The sequence below is a fragment of the Chiloscyllium punctatum genome, chromosome 8 (genome assembly GCF_047496795.1).
Source record: "Chiloscyllium punctatum isolate Juve2018m chromosome 8, sChiPun1.3, whole genome shotgun sequence".
Lineage (NCBI taxonomy): Eukaryota > Metazoa > Chordata > Chondrichthyes > Orectolobiformes > Hemiscylliidae > Chiloscyllium > Chiloscyllium punctatum.
The window spans coordinates 94,004,818-94,029,708 of record NC_092746.1 but is presented as its reverse complement, the minus strand read 5'-3'; the positions used below and the strand labels follow the sequence as shown (position 1 = coordinate 94,029,708).

Genomic DNA, 24,891 nt, shown 5'->3' with positions numbered 1-24,891 from the left:
AAACCTTTGTGACTTGACAGTATTATCATTTCATAACATTTTTGTTCTATTGATAGGCACTCCATGATCTCATTCCAAAATCCGAAGTGGGGGTTCTATCATCAAACTCTAGTAATGTAATCAAGCTGATCCTTGATGCTTATCATGTAAGTGCTGACTATTAAATTGGCTCTTGCATCAAAATTTATTTAATTTTACCACTCCAGTTTTACAAATATATTTTTATCAACACAACTCTCATAATTCTTTTCATAGGCTTTGTCATCTGAGGTAATCCTTGAGAACAGCAAATTGCCAGAAGGAGTATCAATACATTATACAGCCTTTTGTAAAAATAATACTGTTCATACAGGGGAAGAAGGCAGGAAGTGTTTAGGAATTCAAATTGGTGATGAGGTAAGATAGTTCATTCTTTTTCTTTAATAATTTCCGTAATATTTGTTCGGCGGATACCATGATAAAATATGCACTTGCTGACACGAGGAAGATAAGTCATTATCAGTTTTTTGCATATTGTGGTTTAAACTGAAGTTATTTTCAAATTTGGAAGCTATCCTGTTCTCTCAATCCCTCTATCTTCAATTCCAAAACATGGTTTGATCATAAAACCTGGGTCTTCCTCCTACATACCGTGTAAATATATGCACCCACTATATACCTAGGTCCTGTTAGGTCTGTTTTGGTAATTTTGAAAAGTTAGTATCTGTCCAGATGTGCTACTCGGAAGACATTTTTGTGAGTATCCAGACAGGTATTGTGGAAATTTATGACTCTATCCCAAGTTGGTGTTTTTCTTCCTCTGCCCTCCAATTTAATCTGGGAGAGGTCTTGCATTTGCCCCTTTTTCTTTCCATCTGTGTAGTTTAATGTTTCATTGGGCATTCCAAGCTTACTGCTAGCACAGCAGGACTGTCCTATGAAGAGAGATCCTGCTGTACTCTTTAGAGTTTCAAAGAATGACCGGTGTTCTCATTTAAACTGACAAAATACTTAGGGCTAGACAGGTAAGACGGTTGCCCTGATTGGGAAGCTGAGAATCAGAGGGCACAGTTTCAAAATAAGGTGGATGCCACTTAGGTACCAGATGAGGTAAATGTTTTTTATTCAGTGGATTGTGAAACTTTGGAATTCTCTACCACAGAGGACTGTGGAAGCTTAGCCTTTGAGAATGTTTAAGTTAGAGATTGATTGAAACATTTCTGATTATAATGGCATACAGAACTATGGGGATGAGGTCAGTAAAAGGCATTCGTGTGATCGATCAGTCATGATCGTAGTTAATGGCAGGACTGAATAGGCTATTCCTGTTTTATCTTTCCTATGTTCCTATTCACTTTGTGCTCTTTTGGAGCAGTATGATGTGCAGCTATATATTTTTGCTGAACTGCTGTTAGTGTGATTATGTTATTAAGGGTTTCTTTGGTTTTGTAACACAGTGCCATACACTATTAATGATCACAAACAGAATAATTCTGCTAATGAAGCCTTGGGTAACTCTATTGTGTCTCTCTCTGCAAGCCTGTGAGACAGTGATTCACCATGTCTGTTTTGTGTCTTTCTGCTACTGGCATCTCAGCTGTCACAAAAATTGAAGTCTAATATGTGATACCTTATCAAACACCTTTTGAAAGTCCATTTACATAATTAGGAGACATTTGAGGTCTGCAGATGCTGGAGATCCGAGTTGAGAGTGTGTTGCTGGAAAAGCACAGCAGGTCAGGCAGCATCCGAAGAGCAGGAAAATCAATAGTTCGGGCCAGAGCCCTTCATCAGGAATGAGGCTGGGAGCCTCTGATTTGAAGAGATAAATGGGAGGGGAGAAGGTAGCTGAGAGCACAATGGGGGGGATGGACGTGGGGGGTAAAGATGATAGGTTGGAGAGGTGGATAGGTGGGAAGGAAGATTGACAGGACAGGTCATGAGGACAGGGCTAAGTTGGAAAGTTGAAACTGGGGTAAGGTAGGGGGGAGGGGAAATGAGGAAACTGGTGAAGTCCACATTGATGCCCTGAGGGTTGAAGAGAGGGCATCAATGTGGACTTCACCAGTTTCCTCATTTCCCCTCCCCTCATCCTACCCCAGTTCCAAACTTCCAACTCAGCCCCGTCCTCGTGAGTTGTCCCAGCTGTCAATTTTCCTTCCCATCTTCCAACCTATCCGCTCCACCCTCCTCTCTGACCTCTCACCTTTACCCCTTCCTCCATACACCTATTGAACTCTCAGCTGCCTTCTCGCCAGGCCCACCATCCTCCCATTTATCTCTCCACTCCCAAGGTTCCTAGCCTCGTTCCTGATGAAGGGTTCCGGCCCGAAACATCGATTCTCTTGCTCCTCTGATACTGCCTGACCTGCTTTACTTTTCCAGCAATACACTCTCAACCCTTTTAATCAAAGTCAACTGCACTTCCCTCAATCTCCACTTATTACCTTGTCAAAAAATGTAATCAAGTTGATCGAGCCCAATTTGCCATTTAATGTATTTCAGTTCGTTCCTTGTCCAAGAAACTATTATTCATTTTATGCTGATTATTGTTGCTAAAAATTTCCCACCACTGTTAAACCAGCTTGTAATTACCAGGATTATCCTTTCCCATTTTTCTGGAACTTCGGTCCATTATATGCAGTCCTTAATGTTGTGCCACTATCCTGTATCTAAGGAAAATTTTGAAGGTTGTAGCCAGTGCTTTTTCACAACTTCCATTGATAGTCTAAGGTGTGTCCCATTCAGACTGAGTGACTGATCTGCTCTTAAGTACTGCAATCGTCTTTGTGCATTTTTAAAAAAAAGTCTCATTCAGCATCCTGACAACCTTTCTTTTAGATTAGATTCCCTACAGTATGGAAACAGGCCCTTCAGCCCAACAAGTCCTCACTGACCATCTGAAGAGTAACCCACCCATACCTATTCCCCTACCCTATATTTACCCTGACTAATGCACCTAACACTATGGGCAATTTAGCATGGCCAATTCACCTGACCTGCACATCTTTGGATTGTGGGAGGAACATATGGAGCACCTGGAGGAAACGCACACAGCCCAAGGTGGGAATCGAACCTGGGTCCCTGGCGCTGTGAGGAAGCAGTGCTAAACACTGAACCACTATGCCGTCCCCTTGTTTATCATATCTTCAGAATTGTATTTTAATAAACATTTATACAAAATAAGTGTTCCATTCCTCAGCCATGCTTGCTTTCTCCTCCAATAAATCTCCATTTTGGTTCCTAATTGGTCACATGGCGCATCAGACATTACAATTTTACAATTAATATTCCTTAAGACAAGCTTGGAATTTTCTTTTGATACACAAGCATTCAGTTTTTGTATTGTCTGTCAGTATCCTTATTTCCTTTTTTACTTCTGTACTTTTTATATTCAGCCTAATTCAGCCTAATTCGTCCTTGTAGTATCATGCCATACAATCCCTTTGATACCCAGAGAACTTTAACCTTGGTTCACCATCACTACCATTACCCCCATTCCTTTTCCACTAGAGGAACTACCTGGTTTGTACACTAACTCCTCTCTCTTTAAAGGCTGCTCACCATTCTGTTATGTTGCTGCCTTCCAAACTTTGAGTACAACCTGTCCACGTCTGATTTTTGCCTCAATTTGTTGAAATTATCTACCTTCCCTTAAGCATATTTAGTTGCAAATTTAATCCAGATCATTGAGTTGTAAATCTTACTCTCTGGTTATAAGGTATTCCCTGTTGGTTGTCGATGACCTGCTTTCAATGAATTTGATAAGTTTCTCACCAACCGGTGTATGCATTCCTGAAGTATTGTTTAGTTAAGAGAGCCTTGTTCTGCATCTAACTCTCCTCTGCATCGAACTGCTATAGTATGTTGACTGCTATAATAGGTGTTCATTCCCTCCAACTAAACTTTTCACTGTACAGCATGTAGAAATTTATTAATTGCATAAAACACACTGATTGGAAAAATATAAAATTCTTTAAATTTCAAGCCAACATATGAAGGATGCAGACTATGGGTAGTTCTTCTATAAAGTGACGGCTACATTCCTGAGAAACTCTGAATTATAGAAAAATTGTGCTTTAGAAACAGTACTTAGTGTTGGCAATGTAATCAAATTACAGCCAGTGCACATTTTAAAAGTTCGCAATTCAGAAAGTGTTCCCATTTCGTCGATCACATTACAGTGAACTGGTGTTAACAAAACCTGCATAATAGCTGAACGGCCTGTATTTGTAGTGATATACCTGTAATTGCTTCTCTTCCAATTCATTAAGCAAATCAATAGTTTGGTGTGCATTTGGATATATTTTAAATTAAACAAGTGTGCAGCAGAATTGCATGATGGAAATGCTAAGCAAACTTTCAAACTAATAAAGAAATACTGTTTTGCTTTAATTCAATACAAGCTATTAATTTTGTCTTTGGAATCATACACTTTTAACCATCTCAGCTCTTCAAACTGTACAAAACCATACTAGAAAATGGATGAATCATGCTGTGATGAATGGTCATTCCATCCTTATTCCTCTTTCTTGACTGATACCATATGGCCCCCCTCCAAGTCCTGTGACCTCATGTCACCATGGCAGCTCATTGCTTCCAAAGTTGGTGCATGGGAAGCAATGCCCAATAACCCCCAAATTAGTGTATCTGCGAATAAAAATTAGTTTTGTTTACATATGTATCAAACTCCCTTTTCTTTTTTAGGTGAGCTTCAACATAAGTATCACAGCAAGAAAATGCCCAAATAATGGTGAAAAGGCAACTATTCAAATCAAACCTCTGGGATTTAATGAGAAAGTAGAAATTGATCTGGAGTTTGTTTGTGAATGTGATTGCCATAAGAAGGGAATTCCTAATAGCCCAGATTGTCACCAGGGTAATGGAACATTTGAATGTGGAGCTTGCAGGTAGGTAATCAGTTTGTTCAGGGATTGTTTATTTGTTAGAATTATCACCATGCATTATTTTTAAAAATCAGTAAAGTGGACTCCCCTTACTGTTTCTATTGTCACATTTGGTATTGAAATCCTGCAATGTTGTATTTTAGATGATTTGATTTTTCAGCAAAATTTGCTGTTAATAAAGTAAGGAATTAATTGCAAAAAATGTTTGTGCCAGATTTTTTTGGTAAGTTTGTTGAAAGTGAGTATTCTTGCTGCAGAATTGAACACAGTTAGTTTGAGGTGGCAAAAAGTAATGGCAATGTCCAAGCTAATGAATGCGTGGAGAAGAAAGAAGTTAGTTAATAATTTGGATGAAATTACACCTGAAATCTTGAGGTCTCTCGCACACAGTCTCGCGCGCTCTCGCTCTCGCTCTGTCTCTCTCTCTCACTCTCATATGCTATTAATTCCATCCCCCTAAATTGTAAAAGCTAGCTGTTGGTGACCTGTGCTTGTAGATAGAATACATACAAACAGAGGGCAATCTTTTATATAATCAGGTATGGTAAAGAAAAAATACATCACCAACATTACTTGTTTAAAATGATAATCAATGGCTACTGTATTTTTTCAATCACTAATTTGGAAATTTTTACTGGTTCATTTTCAGATGTAACAAAGGGCGGATAGGTCGATTTTGTGAGTGCAGCACTGATCAAGTGAATACTGAGGATATGGATGCTTCCTGCAGAAAAGATAATGCATCTCAAATCTGTAGTGACAATGGAGATTGTATCTGTGGGGAATGCGTCTGCAAAAAGAGGGAAAATCCTAATGAAATCATCTCAGGCAAATATTGCGAATGTGATAACTTTAATTGTGATCGATCCAATGGATTGATTTGTGGAGGCAAGTATACAGAAGAGTAAATTTATTTCAAGAGTTCTCAATACTTTTTTTCTTGAGGAATAGTTTCTGCATACTGTATTAATTAGAAACTTAACTGATTTAATAGAAACTACTGTATCTTCAGCAAACACAGTGGAAGAGGATATCCATGCTGCCAATGCCATCATTGTACACCCACATTGAACTGGAACTTGGTGCCACTGATGTGCGTGCTCTGCCCTTTGCTGCCTTCACCCTTTTTAAAGGCTTTGCTCACTGCATCTAAAGTCCCTTGTAGCTAAATAATAAATCTTAAAGATTAGCCATTATAAAATCATGTCATAGAGTTTTGAGAAGATCTGTAGTTCAGGTTGTGGTTCTGGATGTAAGTTGCTTGCAAAGCTGGAAGGTTCATTTTCAGACGTTTTGTCACCATACCAGGTAACACAATCAGTGAGCCTCCAGTGAAACACTAATGTTAGTGACCCGATTTCTATTTATATGCTTAGGTTTCATGAAAGTAATTATATAATATTGCAGCATGGCTGATAGTGGGTCGCAGACACTAACTGCATGAGCAGTGAGTGCACTCCCTACAGAGACAGCATGCGCAGCCTTTCACGGCTTAATGTTTTGTCTGAATCCAGGAACACGCATTCTAACAGCACCATGGGTCAACCCTCTGCAGGAGTTCAAGAACTCAACTCACCGCCACCTTTTCAACGTAAATGCTGGTCGAGCCAACAACTCCCATATCCCCTGAACGAATAAGCCAAAACTTTGATGAAATCCATTTCAAATGCTACTGAACGAAGTGAGCCCAAGTACTGCTTTTCACTGGAATTCACACTTGGGAACCAGCCATATTTCCACGTACAATCTTTTGTCCAATTCTTTATGCAATGTTAAGTATTTGAATTTCAAACAAAAAAAAATCAGGTCAAAATTTATACGTATAACTTCCCACGTGGAGAATTCACAATATCTGCTTTTACTGTCCATTCTTTCAACAAACTAGCAGGCAACTGCTACAAAATGTTAGATTAACCAATGGAAACAAGTATTGTCCTGTTTTAATATCTACTTCAACAGGGCTGAGTGCAGAGGAGATGGTCTAAAGCAAAAGTTTAGAGATGAACGTAAACATTTCTAAATTGTCAACATTTTGTAGGAAATGGTGTCTGCAAGTGCCGGGTGTGTGAATGCAACCCCAACTATTCCGGCAATGCTTGTGATTGCTCCCTGGATAATTCAACATGCATTTCGGAGAATGGACAGATGTGTAATGGGAGAGGCACATGTGAGTGTGGCCGCTGCAAATGCACTGATTCTAAATTCCAAGGAGCTGCATGTGAAATGTGTCCAACCTGCCCTGGAGTATGTACAGAACACAGGTAAGTGTAATCGCAAGATATAACATAGTTAATTTGTCAGTTTGTAAATGATGTTTGAGCCCCTTAAAGGATTTTAATATTAAAATTTAAATGGGAAAAGACAATCTACAGAAAGCGAGTAAAAAAATCTAAAAATACAGTAATAGCTTTGAGTGCATAAAAAGGAAGAGTGGTTGATGAGTGTTGGTACCTTGGAGGATGTGTCTGGGAATTTATGATTAGAAACAAGGAAATGGCAGAAACTTGAAACGTGTTTTGTATCTGACCTCACGTGGATGTCAAAAAAGCTAGAAGAGATACCTGTTAGGAAGGAAGATGTGTTGGACATTTTGAACAACTTGAGGATAGACAAGTCCCCCGGGCCTGACGGGATATATCCTAGGATTATGTGGGAAGCAAGAGAGGAAACTGCAGTTGGCAATGATCTTCTCGTCTTCACTGGCAACTGGGGTGGTACCAGGGGACTGGAGAGTAGCGAATGTTGTGCCCCTGTTCAAAAAAGGGAATAGGGATAACCCCGGGAATTACAGGCCAGTTAGTCTTACTTCTGTGGTAGGCAAAGTAATGGAAAGGGTACTGAGGGATAGGACTTACGAGTATCTGGAAAGACACTGCTTGATTAGGGACAGCCAGCACGGATTTGTGAAGGGTAGGTCTTGCCTTACAAGTCTTATTGAATTCTTCGAAGAGGTGAACAAGCATGTGGATGAGGGTAGAGCAGTGGATGTAGTGTACATGGATTTTAGTAAGGCATTTGATAAGGTTCCCCATGGTAGGCTTATGCGGAAAGTCAGGAGGCATGGGATAGAGGGAAATTTGGCCAATTGGATAGAAAACTGGCTAACCGGTCGAAGTCAGAGAGTGGTGTTAGATGGTAAATATTCAGCATGGAGTCCAGTTACAAGTGGAGTTCCGCAGGGATCAGTTCTGGGTCCTCTGCTGTTTGTAATTTTTATTAATGACTTAGATGCGGGAGTCGAAGGGTGGGTCAGTAAATTTGCAGATGATACAAAGATAGGTGGAGTTGTGGACAGTGAGGAGGGCTGTTGTCGGCTGCAGAGGGACTTAGATATGATGCAGAGCTGGGCTGAGGAGTGGCAGATGGAGTTCAACCCTGCCAAGTGTGAGGTTGTCCATTTTGGAAGAACAAATAAGAATGCGGAATACAGGGTTAATGGTAGGGTTCTTGGTCAGGTGGAGGAACAGAGGGATCTTGGGGTCTATGTCCATAGATCTTTGAAGGTTGCCACTCAGGTGGATAGAGTTTGTAAGAAGGCCTATGGAGTATTATCGTTCATTAGCAGAGGGATTGAATTCAAGAGTCGTGAGGTGATGTTGCAGCTGTACAGGACTTTGGTTAGGCCACATTTGGAGTACTGTGTGCAGTTCTGGTCGCCTCACTTTAGGAAAGATGTGGAAGCTTTGGAGAGGGTGCAGAGGAGATTTACCAGGATGTTGCCTGGAATGGAGAGTAGGTCGTACGAGGATAGGTTGAGAGTTCTCGGCCTTTTCTCGTTGGAACGGCGAAGGATGAGGGGTGACTTGATAGAGGTTTATAAGATGATCAGAGGAATAGATAGAGTAGACAGTCAGAAACTTTTTCCCCGGGTACAACAGAGTGTTACAAGGGGACATAAATTTAAGGTGAAGGGTGGAAGGTATAGGGGAGATGTCAGGGGTGGGTTCTTTACCCAGAGAGTGGTGGGGGCATGGAATGCGCTGCCCGAGGGAGTGGTAGAGTCAGATTCATTGGCGACCTTTAAGCGGCATTTGGATAGGTACATGGATGGGTGCTTAATCTAGGATAGAAGTTCGGCACAACATCGTGGGCCGAAGGGCCTGTTCTGTGCTGTATTGTTCTATGTTCTATGTTCTATTCCAAGACAAGTAGAAAAGGGAGGGAGGGAAATCACAAAAGAAAATGTATTAGAAAAACTAATAGGGCTATAAGCTAACAAGTCCCTGGATCTGAAGTCCCACAACCAAGGGACTCTTAAGGAATAGCTTCTGAGACAGTAAAGCATTGGTTGTGATATTCCAAAACTCCTCAGATTCTGGAAAGGTCCCAGAATATGTAACATCACTGTTCAAGAAAGAAAGAAGGCAAAGTTTTTTTAAAAAATCTATAGGCTAGTTAACTTGTGATCTAAGATTATGAAAATGCTAGAAATTAAGTTGTTAGCAGGATATTTAGAAAATAAATGTGGTTTCGTGAAAGGTATAGGTCTGGTGAATATTGACTGCATGTCATAAGTGGTAGGCACTGTTGCTGTTGAATGTTGGCGGTGGTGGAACAAGTGATTGTGGATGGGGTGCACTCGAGGCCTGCTTTATCCTGAATGACGTCAAGCTTCTTAAGGGTTATTGGAGTGGTACTGATTTAGGCATTTAGGGAGCGTTCCAGCACTTGCAGATGAACAGGCATTTGGGGAGTCAGTAGGTGAGTTATGCAGCAGGGATACCTGCTACATGATGTGCTTTTATAGGCACTCTATTTATATGGCTAGTCCAGTACAGTTTCTGGTCAATGCTAACCCCACCATGTATGGCATAAATGTTACTTGTCAGTTTTTTAGCCCAGGCCTGGATATTGCCCAAGTTTTGTTGCTGCATTTGAACATGGCCTATTTTTAAATTCCTACACATGCTTATCCCTCTCTACATTGCTGTAATATCCTTTAGTCCTACAACCTCTGAGATATCTGTTTTCATCTGTTTCTTCAGTGTTTGCAATTTAGTGCGACGTAGTGGCAGGTGTCATTAGTTTTCCAGAGCTCTAGACTAATGATTTATGCACATAGTTTTGAATTCCACAATGGCAAATGGTCAGATTTGAGTTCAGTAAAAATTGGAAATCAAAAAGCTAGTTCAGAAGTGACCATGCACCTATTGTTGATTTGTTGTAAATACCTCTGTGATTCATTCATGTCTTTTAAAGAAAGAAAATCTGCCATACTTGTCTGGTCTATATACAATTGCAGACCCACAGAAATGTGCATGACCCTTAACTGCCCTCTGAAATGGCCTCATTTGCCATTTGGTTCAAGGACAATTAGGGATGGGTATATGACTAAATAGAAAACTCATTGGTGGTGTGCCTTCTGGTGGTGCCAGCCCCTAAGCCCTAACCTATTACATCTCTCTGCTTTACTTTTTTCATTTAATGTTCCTTAAAACTAGCTTCCTTCACCAAGCTTTAGGTTATATTTGCTTTAAAGTAATTGTATAAAGCACCTTGAGAATTTTTATTATTTTAAAGCCATATAAGCTGTAGTTTTTTGTGTTATGTTCTAGTTTGGAAAAAACTAATTTCTTTTTATTGGCTCCCAAATTGAGATTTTCAGTTGTTTAATCACTCCAGGACATGGCCCACAAAATTCCTTCTTTAAATGGGCGGCACGGTGGCACAGTAGTTAGCACTGCTGCCTCACAGCGCCAGAGACCCGGGTTCAATTACCGCCTCGGGCAATTGTCTGTATGAACATATCTGCGTGGGTTTCCTCCAGGTGCTCCGGTTTCCTCCCACAGTTCAAAACAATGTGCATGTTAGGTGAATTGGCCATGCTCAATTGTCTGTAGTGTTAGGTGAAGGGATAAATGTAGGGGAATGGGTCTGGGTGGGTTGCTCTTCTTCAGAGGGTTGGTGTGAACTTGTTGGGCCAAAGGGCCAGTTTCCACACTAAGTAATCTAATCTAAACTCATGCCAAGCAAACAAGTAATTTTCAACTGTATTTTATCTAATTTCTGTCCATATATCCTTTTTCTATTGAAATTAATGAGTTTGGAATGAAAGCTGCTTCATATTTATGAAATTAGCATTCCTATCAAACGTCACAATGGAAAGTAATAAGTGCAATTATCTTATGAATCTTGTATAAATCACTTGACTCAGATTATCCAGTCTGTGATTTAATCTTCAAAGTGTGATGGTTGGAATACTTGGACCCTAACGTTTTCAATGCTTGTGTTTTATAGGGATTGTGTTCAGTGTAAAGCCTTTAATAAAGGACGCAAGAAAGAAAATTGTGACGAATGTGAGTTTGATGTGATACTGGTGAAAGAGCAAGTTGATTTGCCACCACCAAGCCAAGATTCACCAATCCTCCATTGTAAGGAGAAGGATGAAGATGATTGTTGGTTCTACTTTTCCTATTCTGTTAATGATCAGAATGTTCCAGAAGTTTATGTTACTGAAAACCCAGGTGAGAGTGGTGTGTTCTAAGCAATGTGATAAATCAGATTTGCCCTAAATGCATACTGAACTGTTCAGTTTAAGATTCAAGTGTAGGGCTCCCAATTTTAAATACAAGTAAGGAACGCACTCTGGTCAGACAACTAGTGGAATTAAAGCAAGTGTTCTGCTTTTATCAGAATTAGAAAAGAAAGTCAGAATCCCTTCATAAGACTAATCACAACACAAAAAGAAGGGAGAATAATTTGGGTTGTAAGGATCATTGTACAGGTGGTTCTCCTATAGCATGTGTTTCTACAACACAAATTGGCTGTATCACAATGGTGGAATTTAGCCTGATATTTGTAGAACATGAACTTTCCTTACCTGTATTGGCTATAACAAGATTCCAACCCCATTTCCTTAAATGGTGCTGGTATTGCACAATTTTCTTATGAAGCAAGATCACACGCGGACTGAACATTGGCATTATAAGAGAACTACCTGCAACTAAAAATATAGTTAGAATTACAAGTAAGTCAATATCTATAAGTTCAAAAGTCATTTTGGTGAGATTCTTTGCATCAGAACGCAAATAGGTTGGTGTCACTGTGCTAAATGAGACAGACTTCAAACTGATCAAGCGAGTCAAAATGGCAATTATGTTCAATCACAATCTGTAACATGATGATCCAGCATATCCCCCATTCTACCATTGACCTCCAGCCAGGCTATCACCCCCTGGTTCAATGAAGATTGCAGGAGGGTACATCAGCAGCAGCACCAGACATGCTTTAAAAATGAGGTGTCAACCAGATGAAGCCATAACACACTAGTATGCCAAACAGCGGGAGCATCATGCAATAGACATGGCTAAACAATCCCACAACCAGCAGATCCGATCTAAACTCTGATCTAAAATCAGTCCTGTCACATTCAGCTGTGAATAGTAGTGGACAAATAATCACCTAACATGAGCTAGAGATGCTCACACTAATGTAAAAGATAAGGCTGGTGTTATTTTGCATCCATCTTCAGCCAGGGATGCAAATTGGATGGTTACCATTAACTGGTCCAACTTTATAAGAACTGAGAGGGTACAAAAGCTGGTCAAAAGCTAGAAATTCTGTGGGGAGTATCTCACCTCATGTCTCCTCAAAATCTGTTCACATCTACAACACTCAGGTCAGGCATATAATAGAATACTTCCCACTTGTCTGAATGAGTTCAGCTCAAATAAGATTCAAGAAACCTGATATCATCCAGGACAAAACAGCTCACTTGATTGACATGCCATCGGCATTCACTCTCTGGCACTGATGCACATTGGCAACAGTGTATACCATTCATAAAGTGCACTACAAAAACTTGCTGAGGCTCTTCTTTTCAAAGAACCTTCCAGACCTGTGACCTCCACCACCTCGAAGGGCAAAGCAGCGCATGCACCACCCCTCAAAGCCATACACGTCCTTTGACATTTTGCTGGCTGAACATGGCTGTAGGTATCCCTGTATGATTGTAGATTTACAACGGATTAAGCTCATCACCAAATTCTCCAGGCAGTTAGGGATGCACAATAAATGTTGATTAGATAACAATGCCCGTAACCAATAAACAAATAAACAACCATTTTGTCAAGATCGGAACTGCTGTTGTAACTCATAATGAAGGGATCATGTTTTCTGGAAGAACCATTTTGGAAGGAAATATGAAAGGAATGTAGGTCTAAGTTTGGAATGAAATGCACATGTTGTAACTAAATTCCATATATTTTATTGATTTATTTTCACTTTAGTAAAAGAGGTTTTCTTCAATACAGTGCAGTTTTCTGTATTGTACTTGTCCTGTGTTTAAGGTATTCTCTATATAGAATTACAGAGTCTTACAGCACAGCAGAAGGCCATTAAACCCACTGTGCCTGTACCAGCTCCCGAAAGAGCTACCCAGCTGACTCTGCTCTCTATCCCTATCTCTTTAGCTTTCTAAATTCATCACTGTCAAATATATATCTGGCTCTCTTTCGAAATCTCTATGAAATCTGCCTCCATCACACTCCCAGGCAGCACATTCCAAATCCTAACAACTTTGAGTAAATAAGTTTCTCCTCCTTTCATTCCTAGATCTCTCTCTGACAAAATTGAAATTGTGACCCCTAACCACTGACATATCAACTAGTGGGAAAAGAATTCTCTTCTTTACCCTGTCAAAATTGAACATCTCAGTAAGGTCACCTCTTAATCTTCTCTGCTCCAAGGACAATATGGTATCATTCTTGTAAATCTCCTTTACACACACTCTAGGGCATTAATATTTTTCCTTAAATAAGGTGCCCAGAACCGAACACAATATTCCAACTAGCCAATGATTTGTAAAGGTGTAGCATCACTTCCTTGCTTTTATTTATAAATCCAAGGATCCTATAAGCTGTCTTAACTGTTTCAACTTGCCTGGCCATCTTCAGAGAATCATGCGTGTGAACTCCGAGGTCCCTCTGCTCCAGTATTCCCCTCAAAACTGTGCTGTTGAGTCTGTACTATGTCTCCATGACTTTTCTACAAAATGTATTACGTCACATTTCTCTGATTTAAAATTCATCTGCCAAGTAATTGCCCATTTGGCAAAGTTGTCAATGTCCCTCTGAAGTCATCTTCATTCACAATTATAGTCTCAATTCACGATTCTCCCTAGCTTAGTATCATTTGCAAAATTAGAGATTTTTGCCCTTAACACCCATCTCCAAATCATTCATATAAATCCAGAAAAGCAAAGGGACCAACATTAGTGGTGTTGAATCAATTTATTTTCCTCTTAAGATTGCATTACCAATGTTATCAGCTTAATTGCATCCTCCCAGGATGTGAACTATTTCAGAAATTGGGCAAAGTAACAATTAGGGTTAAAATAGACAGAACCTAATAGCTGGCAGGGTTTTATTCACTGTACACTGATCTCCATGTGTTATGAAGTGTTCTGTATGCTGCAGTTTAGTTTAATTCAGTTAATACCAGCCACACACACTGATAGGAGGGCTCTGGTCTGATTCTGAAAAATAGGTATATTTCCTGCAATCTGTGACGCAGGTGATCCCAAAGTCTTAGAATATAAATAGTGGCTTCCATTTGGCTATTCAAAATAATTCAGTATTCAAAACCAAGTTTTTACTATATTTTTTTAATATATTTTCTTCCAGAGTGTCCACAAGCACCTGACATCATTCCAATTGTAGCTGGTGTGGTTGCTGGTATCGTCTTGATAGGTCTTGCCCTGTTGCTGATATGGAAATTACTGATGATTATTCATGACAGAAGGGAGTTTGCAAAATTTGAAAAAGAGAAAATGAATGCCAAATGGGATACAGTAAGTATATTCAAATTTGGAAAATTTTCTCTCTTTGGTCACAGGCTGAACGAAAAACAAAACAAACTGCATAGCATAGAGTCCTTTCTGGGGACATGGATACCTTTTGTAATGTATAATTTTAGACTCTACTGGATTTCTAGATCCTGTTGCTAAGAATGTGAATAATGACAAACCCGTAATGTAATACGTCAATTATTAGCAGATCTGATTAAGGACTGTCGACATTCAAAAGTTTGAATGTTTTTCTAAAGGAACACTACATGAATGAGCAGTGACAAAATAATCATTGCTGAACCCATCAGTCTATCCAAGAGACATCTCACATGTGGACTTTGTTCCCTTTGGTTAGTTTGGTTCTGACCTGCTGAAACTGTTAACCATTCTGAGTCCTGAAACAAGGCAATGACAAGAATCACATACTGTTGTTTACACCATCATATTTGCATTTCTTTCTACATTGGGTGGCACGGTGGTACAGTGGTTAGCACTGCTGCCTCACAGCGCCAGAGACCCAGGTTCAATTCCTGCCTCAGGCAACTGTCTGTGTGGAGTTTGCACATTCTCCCCGTGTCTGCGTGGGTTTCCTCTGGGTGCTCCAGTTTCCTCCCACAGTACAAAAATGTGCAGGTTAGGTGAATTGGCTTTGCTAAATTGCCCGTAGTGTTAGGTGCATTAGTCAGAGGGAAGTGGGTCTGGGTGGGTTGCTCTTCGGAGGATCAGTGTGGACTAGTTGGGCCGAAGGGCCTGTTTCCACACTCTAAGTAATCTAATCTAAATTTATTTAAATTCAAAACATCTAGCCAGTGTAGAGATTAGGAAATGCCTCTTTCCTATCCCGTCCTTTCCCTAAGTGTGAAAGGAGTACTACTGGGATGTTAGAGTTAAAGCCATACGGTCTTCCATCCTAGATCATTGATGTGGTTCTACCTTCTAACCAGGAATCTGCCCTTTGAATCATTGGCTTATTGGGGTTATTGGAGCAAGGTAGAAGAATCTTTAATCTGAGTGATAGGTCCACCCAGCCAGATGGGGAAAGCAGACGCAAGCAGTATGATAAAAACAATGACTGCAGATGCTGGAAACCAGATTCTGGATTAGTGGTGCTGGAAGAGCACAGCAGTTCAGGCAGCATCTAAGGAGCTTCGAAATCGACATTTCAGGCAAAAGCCCTTCCTTTTGTCCGAAACATCGATTTCGAAGCTACTTGGATGCTGCCTGAACTGCTGTGCTCTTCCAGCACCACTAATCCAGCAAGCAGTACGATGCACACTACTTCTCATGTACAGTGCATATGTGCATTGCTACCAGACGATAGCATGGCAATGCAGCACTCTCCTTGAATGATGATACCGTTGGTTATGGATCATCTGCAGTAGCTGCTTATCTTTCTGAGACCCAATCATAGCGCCAAGGCCTGAGTATATTGTGAAAGCAGTGTTAAAGAAGGGTAACTAGACCTGAAACATTAATTCTTTCTCTCCATGGATCTGCAAAACCTACTGTAATTTCCTTTTTTGCTTCTGATTTCCAGCATCTTTTGAATGTTTTTTTCCCAAGTATGTTGTGTGTTTGCATTCTTGGCCTTCAGATAGTGTCCCTTCCTCTATCTGTAATCACTCCAGGTCTCTGGATGCTTTGTCATTAGTTATATAATTAGTTTCTCTGCTCAGCAGGGTGCTAATTTCTACCTTAATACAGCTTCTCAAATAAAAGTAAAATACTGCAAATGCTGGCAATCTGAAATGAGAAAATCCCAGCAGCTCCAGCTTCATTTGTAGAGAGGGAAAATGAGTTAATATTTCCAGTCCAATAAAACTCTTTTGAATTCATCTTCAATTTTGAGGAAGAGTTCTATCAAACTCAAAACATTATCTGTGATAAGGGAAGCAGACCTTCTGAGTTTCTGCAGCATGTTGTATTTTTTTAGATCAATTTTAATAGATTTGCTCACCATATATCTGTTTACAATAGGGTATGATAACTAATTGTAAGGCTGAATTTCTTTGTGAAGTAGCTGTATTGATCCCAGCTAATGATGACACTGAATAAGTCAGGTCCCAGAATCAAACATGGCTTGATCGATCATGTTTAATTTTGTAGTTGCTTGCCAAAGTGATTAGTGATAGAAACATATTCATGAGGTTGTTGATCTTTTAACAGAACATAACTAATTACACAAATGATATAATCAAAGCTATACTCAATTCTGCTATTTTTAAACAGACTTAAACTCAAACTCAAACTCAAAAGAAATATTACTCTTGGCTATTTTTCTTGAACTGTTAAGAGAGTTTTACTATTCCTTTTGAAAATGTTGGCTTGACTCCCTACAGTTCTAATGGCGTAAACTTTCACAGTTCTAATAACTTGAAGATTTCTATCCAGACTCTCCTAGCAAGGAAACTTCACAGACTAGAAGTCCCTGAACTGACATGAGGCCCCTGTTAGTATAAACCATTGAGCTTTCTGAGCTGAATTCTGGGATCTTCTGAACAAAAACTTTGTTCCATTTTGAAGTCAGTCTAAACTAATTGCATTAATGTGTTTACTCTGCCTTAAATCCAACATTTTATCCATAAGTACTACAGGGGTTTTCCAGGCACACAACAGCAATCACATGGTTTCTTGGAATTGATGTAGTTAGGCCACTGTTCTAGAATGAAGTGAGGACTGCAGATGCTGGAGATCAAGTTGAAAAATGTGCTGGAAAAGCACATAGCCAGTCAGGCAGCATCCAAAGAGCAGGAGAGTCAATATTTCGAGCATCATCTCTTGACTATTTGACCTTTTCAAAACAAAGCACGACTGACCCACATGTATCTGCTTCTATTTTGAAATCCAAACTGTATCATAAGGATCTAGTCTTCATTCCTTTCTGCACTGATCTACCTTAGTATTTGTTTTGAATCTTGCACCTGACCAGAAGAATGGTGTTCGTGGGCTACATTTAAAATTCTGACCCATGGGCAACACTTGCTGGATATATTTATGCAGTTTAATCTGCACCAAAACTTTGCTATCATTGAAGAAAGACCTAAGTTCCCTTGTGATTTCTCAGTAGTGTCCCAAAGCATTGTCTTCAGAATGAAAATTATTTTTAGAATGTAACACTATTTTGTGCAGTACAATATGCATACGAGATTGTTTACTTAACACCATTAGGTTGGCAACTCCTTCACACACGTAACCGTCCATGCCAAATACACAACAAAATTGGAAATAAAATTTAGCTATCAAATTTCAGTCTTTGTGAATAACTTGAAATTGTTAGACATCCCAGTAAATGTAGCAATGGGATAGATTATCCAAAACACAACAGCAATCAAATAATTCATACAAATCTGCAATTGGTGTTTTTCAAGTGAACTCTGCCTTTTGTTTGTTCCCTGTTATGCAAATGGTTGCAATCAGCAAGAAATTGCAAGATTGCAACCTGTTTGGAAGCACAAAGACTGACTTAGCCCTTTATGTTCCCAACATAGTTCAAATGTTTTAAGATAATTGGTATTATTGACCTTTTTTAGGCTGAATTTACTCTCCATGATCAAATATTTTAGCCAACTTTGGGAAATAAATATAAGAATAAGAGGTATTTGCCTAAATTATAGTGGCTATTTTAACACTGAGTCATGGAAATGTACAACAATGTTTACTGAGATCTGTAGAATTAAGTCCTTGAATATTTTAAGTCTTATTTTAAAGCACATAATTCACAATTGTCATCAAGAGGTGGCCATCAGGTACAGCAAGTAAGTGTTTATATGTAATGCAATATAACGTGCTCCAATAGTATAAACAAAATGCTGAAATCATTGTCTAACATTAATACCTCTGTCTCCTCAGATTAAAATCTCAGTAATTGAGACCAGCTCAAGGATGTGTTCAGATCTATACTAATTGTTCTTTGATTTTTTTTTGTTAATCCTTCATGTTTATATTTCTTCTCTCTGTAGCAAGAAAATCCTATTTACAAGAGTCCTATAAACAAATTCAAGAATCCAAATTATGGGCGTAAAGTTGCTTCTCTCTAAATCTGTTTGTATTATCTTATCTTCCTGCATGTTTTTTTTCTCTTCTTTGCTTTTCTGCTTGTGCCATTTTAATATATTATAGTAGCTGAAGACCTCACATTAAATGACTCTAAACCTTTGCAAGGAAAAATATTGCAATTTACTGTACTTAATATTTTGAGTATGTACTGTGCAATTGGAAGCATTTAACAAAAATTAAATTGTACCATGCATGCACCCAGAATCAAATACATTAATTTAAGCAAATTTCAGCTGAGTGTTAATCTATATCAGAACAGAAAAACCTGATTATTGCATTTACATTTTGCTGAGATTTCCTGAGAAGTCCTTCTGTGCCAAAGAGCATGGAGTGTGTCCTTTTACTAACTGTGAACACTTGCATAGCTTTTAAACAAAAATTCCTTACTTCAGCCATTTTTAAGTGTTAGTCATTCTTTACTTGAAAGATATTTACCAGAAACGAAAATTGTAGGAATGGCCAATCTAATAGGATATCTCCAATAATAAGATTCTCAGCAAATAAACACCTGGAAGACCTGGCTGTGATTCTGGAATAGTCTGGAACATGTAACATCAAAATTAAAATATAATTAATTGAACATTACCCATTTATTGCTGCAGTGTAATAGGAACATTTCTTTGAAACTGTACTAAAGAGGTCAGAGTCTAGATCATTCTGGATGTGTCTCTGTTCAATTCATTTTCTCATCTCCCCCCACCCCCCCCCCCATTTTTGATCAATGTACCCCCTCATTAGGTTGTTTTGTTCCAAGTATCAAGCTGAATTCAGTATTGGTGAACAGAGGAGCAGGCTCTCACAGATAAAAGGAATTTGGACTGTCCAAAACTGAAAAATGAGTGGGAATTTTAAAGTTAATTCAAAGTGCATCCAAATGTTTTGAATTGCATGTGTAGGATGTACATTATAGAACTAGGCCATTCAGCCCTACTAGCACATGGTCCTATTTATGCTTCATTCAGACCTCCTCCATTCCACTACTAATTTAAATCCACCCCCGTAAACATCTATTTCCTTCTCCCTTAATCCTCTATTTAAAGGGCAGCTTATTCACCAGATTTTAAAATAGTACGGAGCCTGGTATTGACAAACAGCTTGAGGCATTGCAAGCTTTCATAAGTGCTCCTAATCTTTAAATATTAATAATTCGATGGTGCTAGAAAGTATTCACATATTACTTATACCTAGTTGACTTAAGAAAACCATGGACCTCCTTAGATTGCTGTTATGCCCATAGTGATGTTGCTGACACAATGGTACTGGGCCATTTTACGATGAAGATGTTAGTTTGTTGGTGCTGGGTCCATTTATTGAAGTCTGCATGTTTTATAACTTGGACGTGATGGTGCTGCCTTCCATTTCAATTATTTCCTTTTTGCTGATGTAGGTCATGGAGGGTGCGAATAACTGATTGCTATTTTCATCTACCTTGTCGATGTAGTCTTCAGAATAGGTTAATTATTTAATCCTCCTCCAACATGTTTCCTCTGTCAAGCTCAGTTGAACTGGTCTCCCAATGCAAAGATTATCGACTTCAACCTTCAACCTTACTCGAGGTTCTCTGAAATTTTCACGTATGCTCCGACATTTGACTGTTCCAATGCTCTCCTGAGAAGCCTTGCATCTTCTCCAACTTCTAATTCATTCAAAACTATTAAAGAATGATTTTTATTCGCTTGGTACCTTTCATGACCTCTGAGCATCACAAAACATCTTGAAGCAATTGAAATATTTATGAAGCCTAGTTACTGATCATCTCCAATCCTGAACGATTCCCTCCTTGTCATTACTCCTGTGCTCTCTATGTTGGATTCTAATCTCTAAGGTTCTCCCTTTCGAAATTTCCTTGCTCCTTTCATGGTCCATCCCTTCCCAACCTCGAACACTATTATTCTGACTCTGTGCCTCCATTCTTAGTCCTTCACTTTCAACAAGTGGATGTGCGTCCACCTATTGGGCTGACGCTCTAGCATTCCTTTCGTACATTTGCTTATTGTCCCTTTCCCTTTGACTTCTCTTAAAAGCTATTTCTCTATCTGTGCTTTAGGTCATACCTCTCAATATCTCCTCTGCCTTGGCACTCACTCCTTTCCTCATAGCTCAATGAGATGCTTGAAATAATTCTTTATATTGATAGTGCTTTAACGATGAAAGCTAATTGAAAAAAACTTAATACTGACAGCATATACTAACCATTATACCTCTTGATGCTTTGAGACTGGCGTATGGAGATCCTGCTTTTTATTCCTGGCTCAACTGTGCTTTAAAAGTGTAGGAATTTACATAGAAGCTAACTTAATGTTGTGGAGTAAATTGAATTCAGTTGTATGCAGTAATCAAAGTGTGCATCTAATTTAGTTTCGGTTGATCTTGTGTATGTTTGTATATGTGGTTTGAAATGTTACTTAAGAATCGAATTTTTATATTTGTAGAAGTCTATGTGGAATTTAACTTACCTGATGTGAACAATATTCAGTGTTTATGTCTGGGATATAATAGCCAAGTTGCCAAAATTTTATATTTATTAGTCTAGCAAACCTTGCTGCTAGAAGCCACACAATAAAAGCTGCCTTGGTGGGTTCACCAACAAAAGAATTTTATTCTGTTGAGTAATTCTGAAACAGAATATTCATTCCAGTTAAATTGGTGCTGCTGCAGGCATCACCTGTGTAAGTGGAAATGCTGTCTCTGATATCCCCAGAGTACCACTATATTCTTATACTATTATTCCAAAAGAAAGCAGTCAAAGCTATATCAGTCAATCAGTCTGCTATAAATGACATTCAAATAATTGAGTGTCTGTTCCCAATTTATATTAATCTGTGATCTTATTTGATTTCTGAGCTGTAAAATGCTTAAAAGACACGGTGGCTCAGTGGTTAGCACTGCTGCCTCACAGCAGCAGCGACCCGGGTTCAATTCCCACATTGGGTGACTGTTGGAGTTTGAGCATTCTCCCACGTCTGCATGGGTTTCCTCCGGCTGCTCCGGTTTCCTCCCACAATTCAAAGATGTGCAGGTCAGGTGAATTGGCCAAGCTAAATTGCTCAGTGTTAGGTGCGTTTAGTCAGGGGTAAACATACGGTAGGGGAATGGGTCTGGGTGGGTTAGTCTTCAGAGGGTCGATGTGGACTTGTTGGGCTGAAGGGCCTATTTCCATATTGTAGGGAATCTAATCAAAAATGCAGTCATGCTTTCTTGTCACCAAGCTTTCTTAATTTGCTTCAAAACTAATTGAATTTCAGATTTTTAGTGTTTGGGCATCAGTGTAGAAAAGAATAGTTTTCATGGAGAAGACCTAGAAGCAACTTACTACATGATACCTCAAATGAAAACATTGAATTTTAAACCCACCTCCATAGAATCGAATTATAGTTGAGGCAATGTAGAGTCACCTGTTACAGGAGGAAGCCATTCAGCGTATTCCTATTTTCCAAGAGCTGCTCTTTCCTTATAACCTTGCAATACCACAAGAAATCAAAGTGGGAGTAAACCTTTTGGTTCATTTGAGCCTGTTTTGCCATTCAGTACAATCAAGGCTGATCTGGGCTTATCTCCAATTTCTGCCTGTTCTCCTGCCTGCTTTCCCCTTTGGCTGATTTTCCACCTCCTTAAAATTCTTTAATGGGATATAGGTGTCACTGGCCAGTCAGAAGTTGTTATCCATCTCCAAATGTCCTTGAACTGAGTGGTTTGCTAAACTGTTTGAAAAGGAACTTGGAGGTTACCAGTGTCATTGTAGGCCTGGTGTCATAGGTAGGCAAGGCAGGTTAAGATGTCAGAATTCCTTCCTGAAAGGACTTTAATTATTAGATGAGTTTTTATGACCATGGGTTACATGGTTACCATTTGATTAACTTGAAATTCCAGATTTTTTTAAATTCAAATTTCACCATCTGCCATGGTGAAATTCAAACCTATTTCCACAGCAACTCTGATATCTAGTGACATTACCACTATGCCATTGACCATCCTTATATTTGTACTTGAGCCTTTCTCAATCAAATCTTTTACACATCTGTGGGATAAGCTATTAAAGTACTAATCATAAGTTGATTTTATATTGGCATTCTTTAGATTCTGAGTGTTTCATCTTTCTAAATGGTAAAAATAACTGTTCCTTTCACAATGAACCTTAGATATAGTATTAATGCAGAGAGCTAGATGACAGATGAAGGTCTGACCAAATGAAACAAGGGGAGATGTAGAAGGAGCTGTCTCCTATCTTAAACTATTTTAGGGATTCAGGATAACTTGCTTCCATTTTGGTTTGATGGATTCTGAGATAGCTAAAACGTACTTAAAGGCTCCAAGACTTTATACAGGGAGTTATGAGAAAGGGATAAACATTAGTGCTTGCCTGAACTATTTTCATTCCATTAACTTAAACTTCTAAGTCTTGGATTTGCAAAATCAGAAAGAATTTAGTGCCAATAAGATAATTGCATTTGTGTGTAAATTTATGAACCTGCCCCAGTGATTAAATGCAAGATAGTGAAAATATTATGTCATTTAGAGTTCATTTGCAAATTGTTATTAATATAGCATTTATCAAAGTCTAAGAACTTTAAAGATGTGAGGTCAACCTTGTAAGTAAAGTGGAGCACGTTTCATGTTTAAGTTCTGTTCTATTTCAAAATCTAAAATTAATTTCACACTTTTCTTCCTTGCCAGGGTGAAAATCCAATCTACAAGAGTGCTGTGACGACTATTGTCAACCCAAAATATGAGGGAAAATGATGAACTTTGTGCATTTCTTTTTGTGGGAATTCCTTTTTGTTTTATTGAAATTATGGATAATGGGGTATGGAATTTTCTTTTGTAGTCACAAGAATAGCTTTAGATCACATTGCAGTGATTTACTAACCAATGTAAGTTTTTCTATGCAGAGTTTGAAATGTGTACAGTATGTGTAAAGAAAGATTGGTTGCTTTTTGAAAAAGTTTTCATTTGAAGAGGATGGGAAGGGCAGGCTTTGGATTGGAATATGTTTGTATTGATAAAACACAGCTTTATTTTAGATTTTAATGTTTTTTCAACCCAGGAATTTGGCTTTCCAAACTTTGTTAATTGTCTCAACAGTATTTGAAATTAGGGAAAACATTTGAAAACCACAAAAGAATCACCATCCTTTATTGTGCCAAAGGGAATGCTTTGGATTATTTTCTACAGTCATTTACACTGCCTGTGAGATTTCTGTAGAAGTCCAAAATAGATCCTTTTTTTTTGTAATCAATACAGACTGTGCAATTATCTATTGTGACTTAAAACTCACATTCACATTCTCTTCACTGTGTGTTGAGCACCCTTTCGAATAGGGCACTTCAGTAGCAGTCCATGCTGTTTGTTTTTGAAGCATTATGTTATGTTAAACATGTGGCAGAAATATTTTTGGCATAATGTATACACTACGCTGCCAAATATGGACATTATTTAAAATTGTAAATGGCTTTGCTGAATCATGACAGATTAAATTTAGTTTTTTTTAAGTTAGATGCAGGCCTTTGTTGATGTGTAATTTTGCAGACTTTCTAATGTAAGTACTTAACAACAACCAATAGTTTCCACTTTTTTTTATCAGCATACACGGCCATCTCTTCCATTTTTGAAGCAAGTCGTCCTTAAGTTTTGCAAAAGTTTGGCTATTAGTACTAATAAGGTGCGAGCAAATAGTAACTTGGATTCATCCTAAAGACAGCTGTTTGTATTAATTCTCCCCCATGTTGTGACCGACTTCACTGAGATCACATTCTTGTTTTAAAGTGCCTTTTTATTTTAACAATGTTTTCACTATTTCCATACACTTGAGTTATTTATTAAATAAATGACTTTATAAAAATATTGATACTGGTCTTTTAATCTAAATTTTACTGAATTATTTATTTATTAGTTTAATTTGGAGCAAATCTATGTATCCTCACACCCTGCTTCCTGTAAAGACTCTATTCTCTCAATTACTCCATCTGTCGCATCTGTTCCATTGATGCCAACTTTGAGAGGGAGCCTCTGAAATGTCCATTTTCTTCCTCAACCAAGGATTACCCGGCACCATTGTTGACCAAAGCCTCAGCTGAGTCTGACCCATCTCCCACACTTCAGCCTCACCCCCTCTCTTTCCTCTCACAGCAGCGATACGGTCTCCCGTTGTACTCACCTACTATC

At 38.8% G+C, this 24,891-nt stretch overlaps 1 protein-coding gene across 2 annotated transcripts in view; it reads left to right on the top strand.

Moving 5' to 3' along the window:
• LOC140480764 (integrin beta-1-like) overlaps window positions 1-24,570 on the top strand; it is a 78,972-nt gene extending 54,402 nt beyond the window's left edge. The window contains exons 9-17 of one of the 2 annotated variants that reach the window (XM_072576107.1): window positions 57-146; window positions 256-396; window positions 4,687-4,889; window positions 5,536-5,774; window positions 6,925-7,147; window positions 11,124-11,350; window positions 14,510-14,676; window positions 18,633-18,714; window positions 23,404-24,570. In XM_072576107.1, coding sequence (XP_072432208.1) covers window positions 57-146; window positions 256-396; window positions 4,687-4,889; window positions 5,536-5,774; window positions 6,925-7,147; window positions 11,124-11,350; window positions 14,510-14,676; window positions 18,633-18,710 — 1,368 coding nt within the window. In that variant the 3' untranslated portion in view covers window positions 18,711-18,714; window positions 23,404-24,570. The remainder of the gene's footprint in view (window positions 1-56; window positions 147-255; window positions 397-4,686; window positions 4,890-5,535; window positions 5,775-6,924; window positions 7,148-11,123; window positions 11,351-14,509; window positions 14,677-18,632; window positions 18,715-23,403) is intronic. The other variant, XM_072576108.1, reaches the window with a different exon arrangement.
• The last annotated feature ends 321 nt before the right edge of the window (window positions 24,571-24,891 follow it).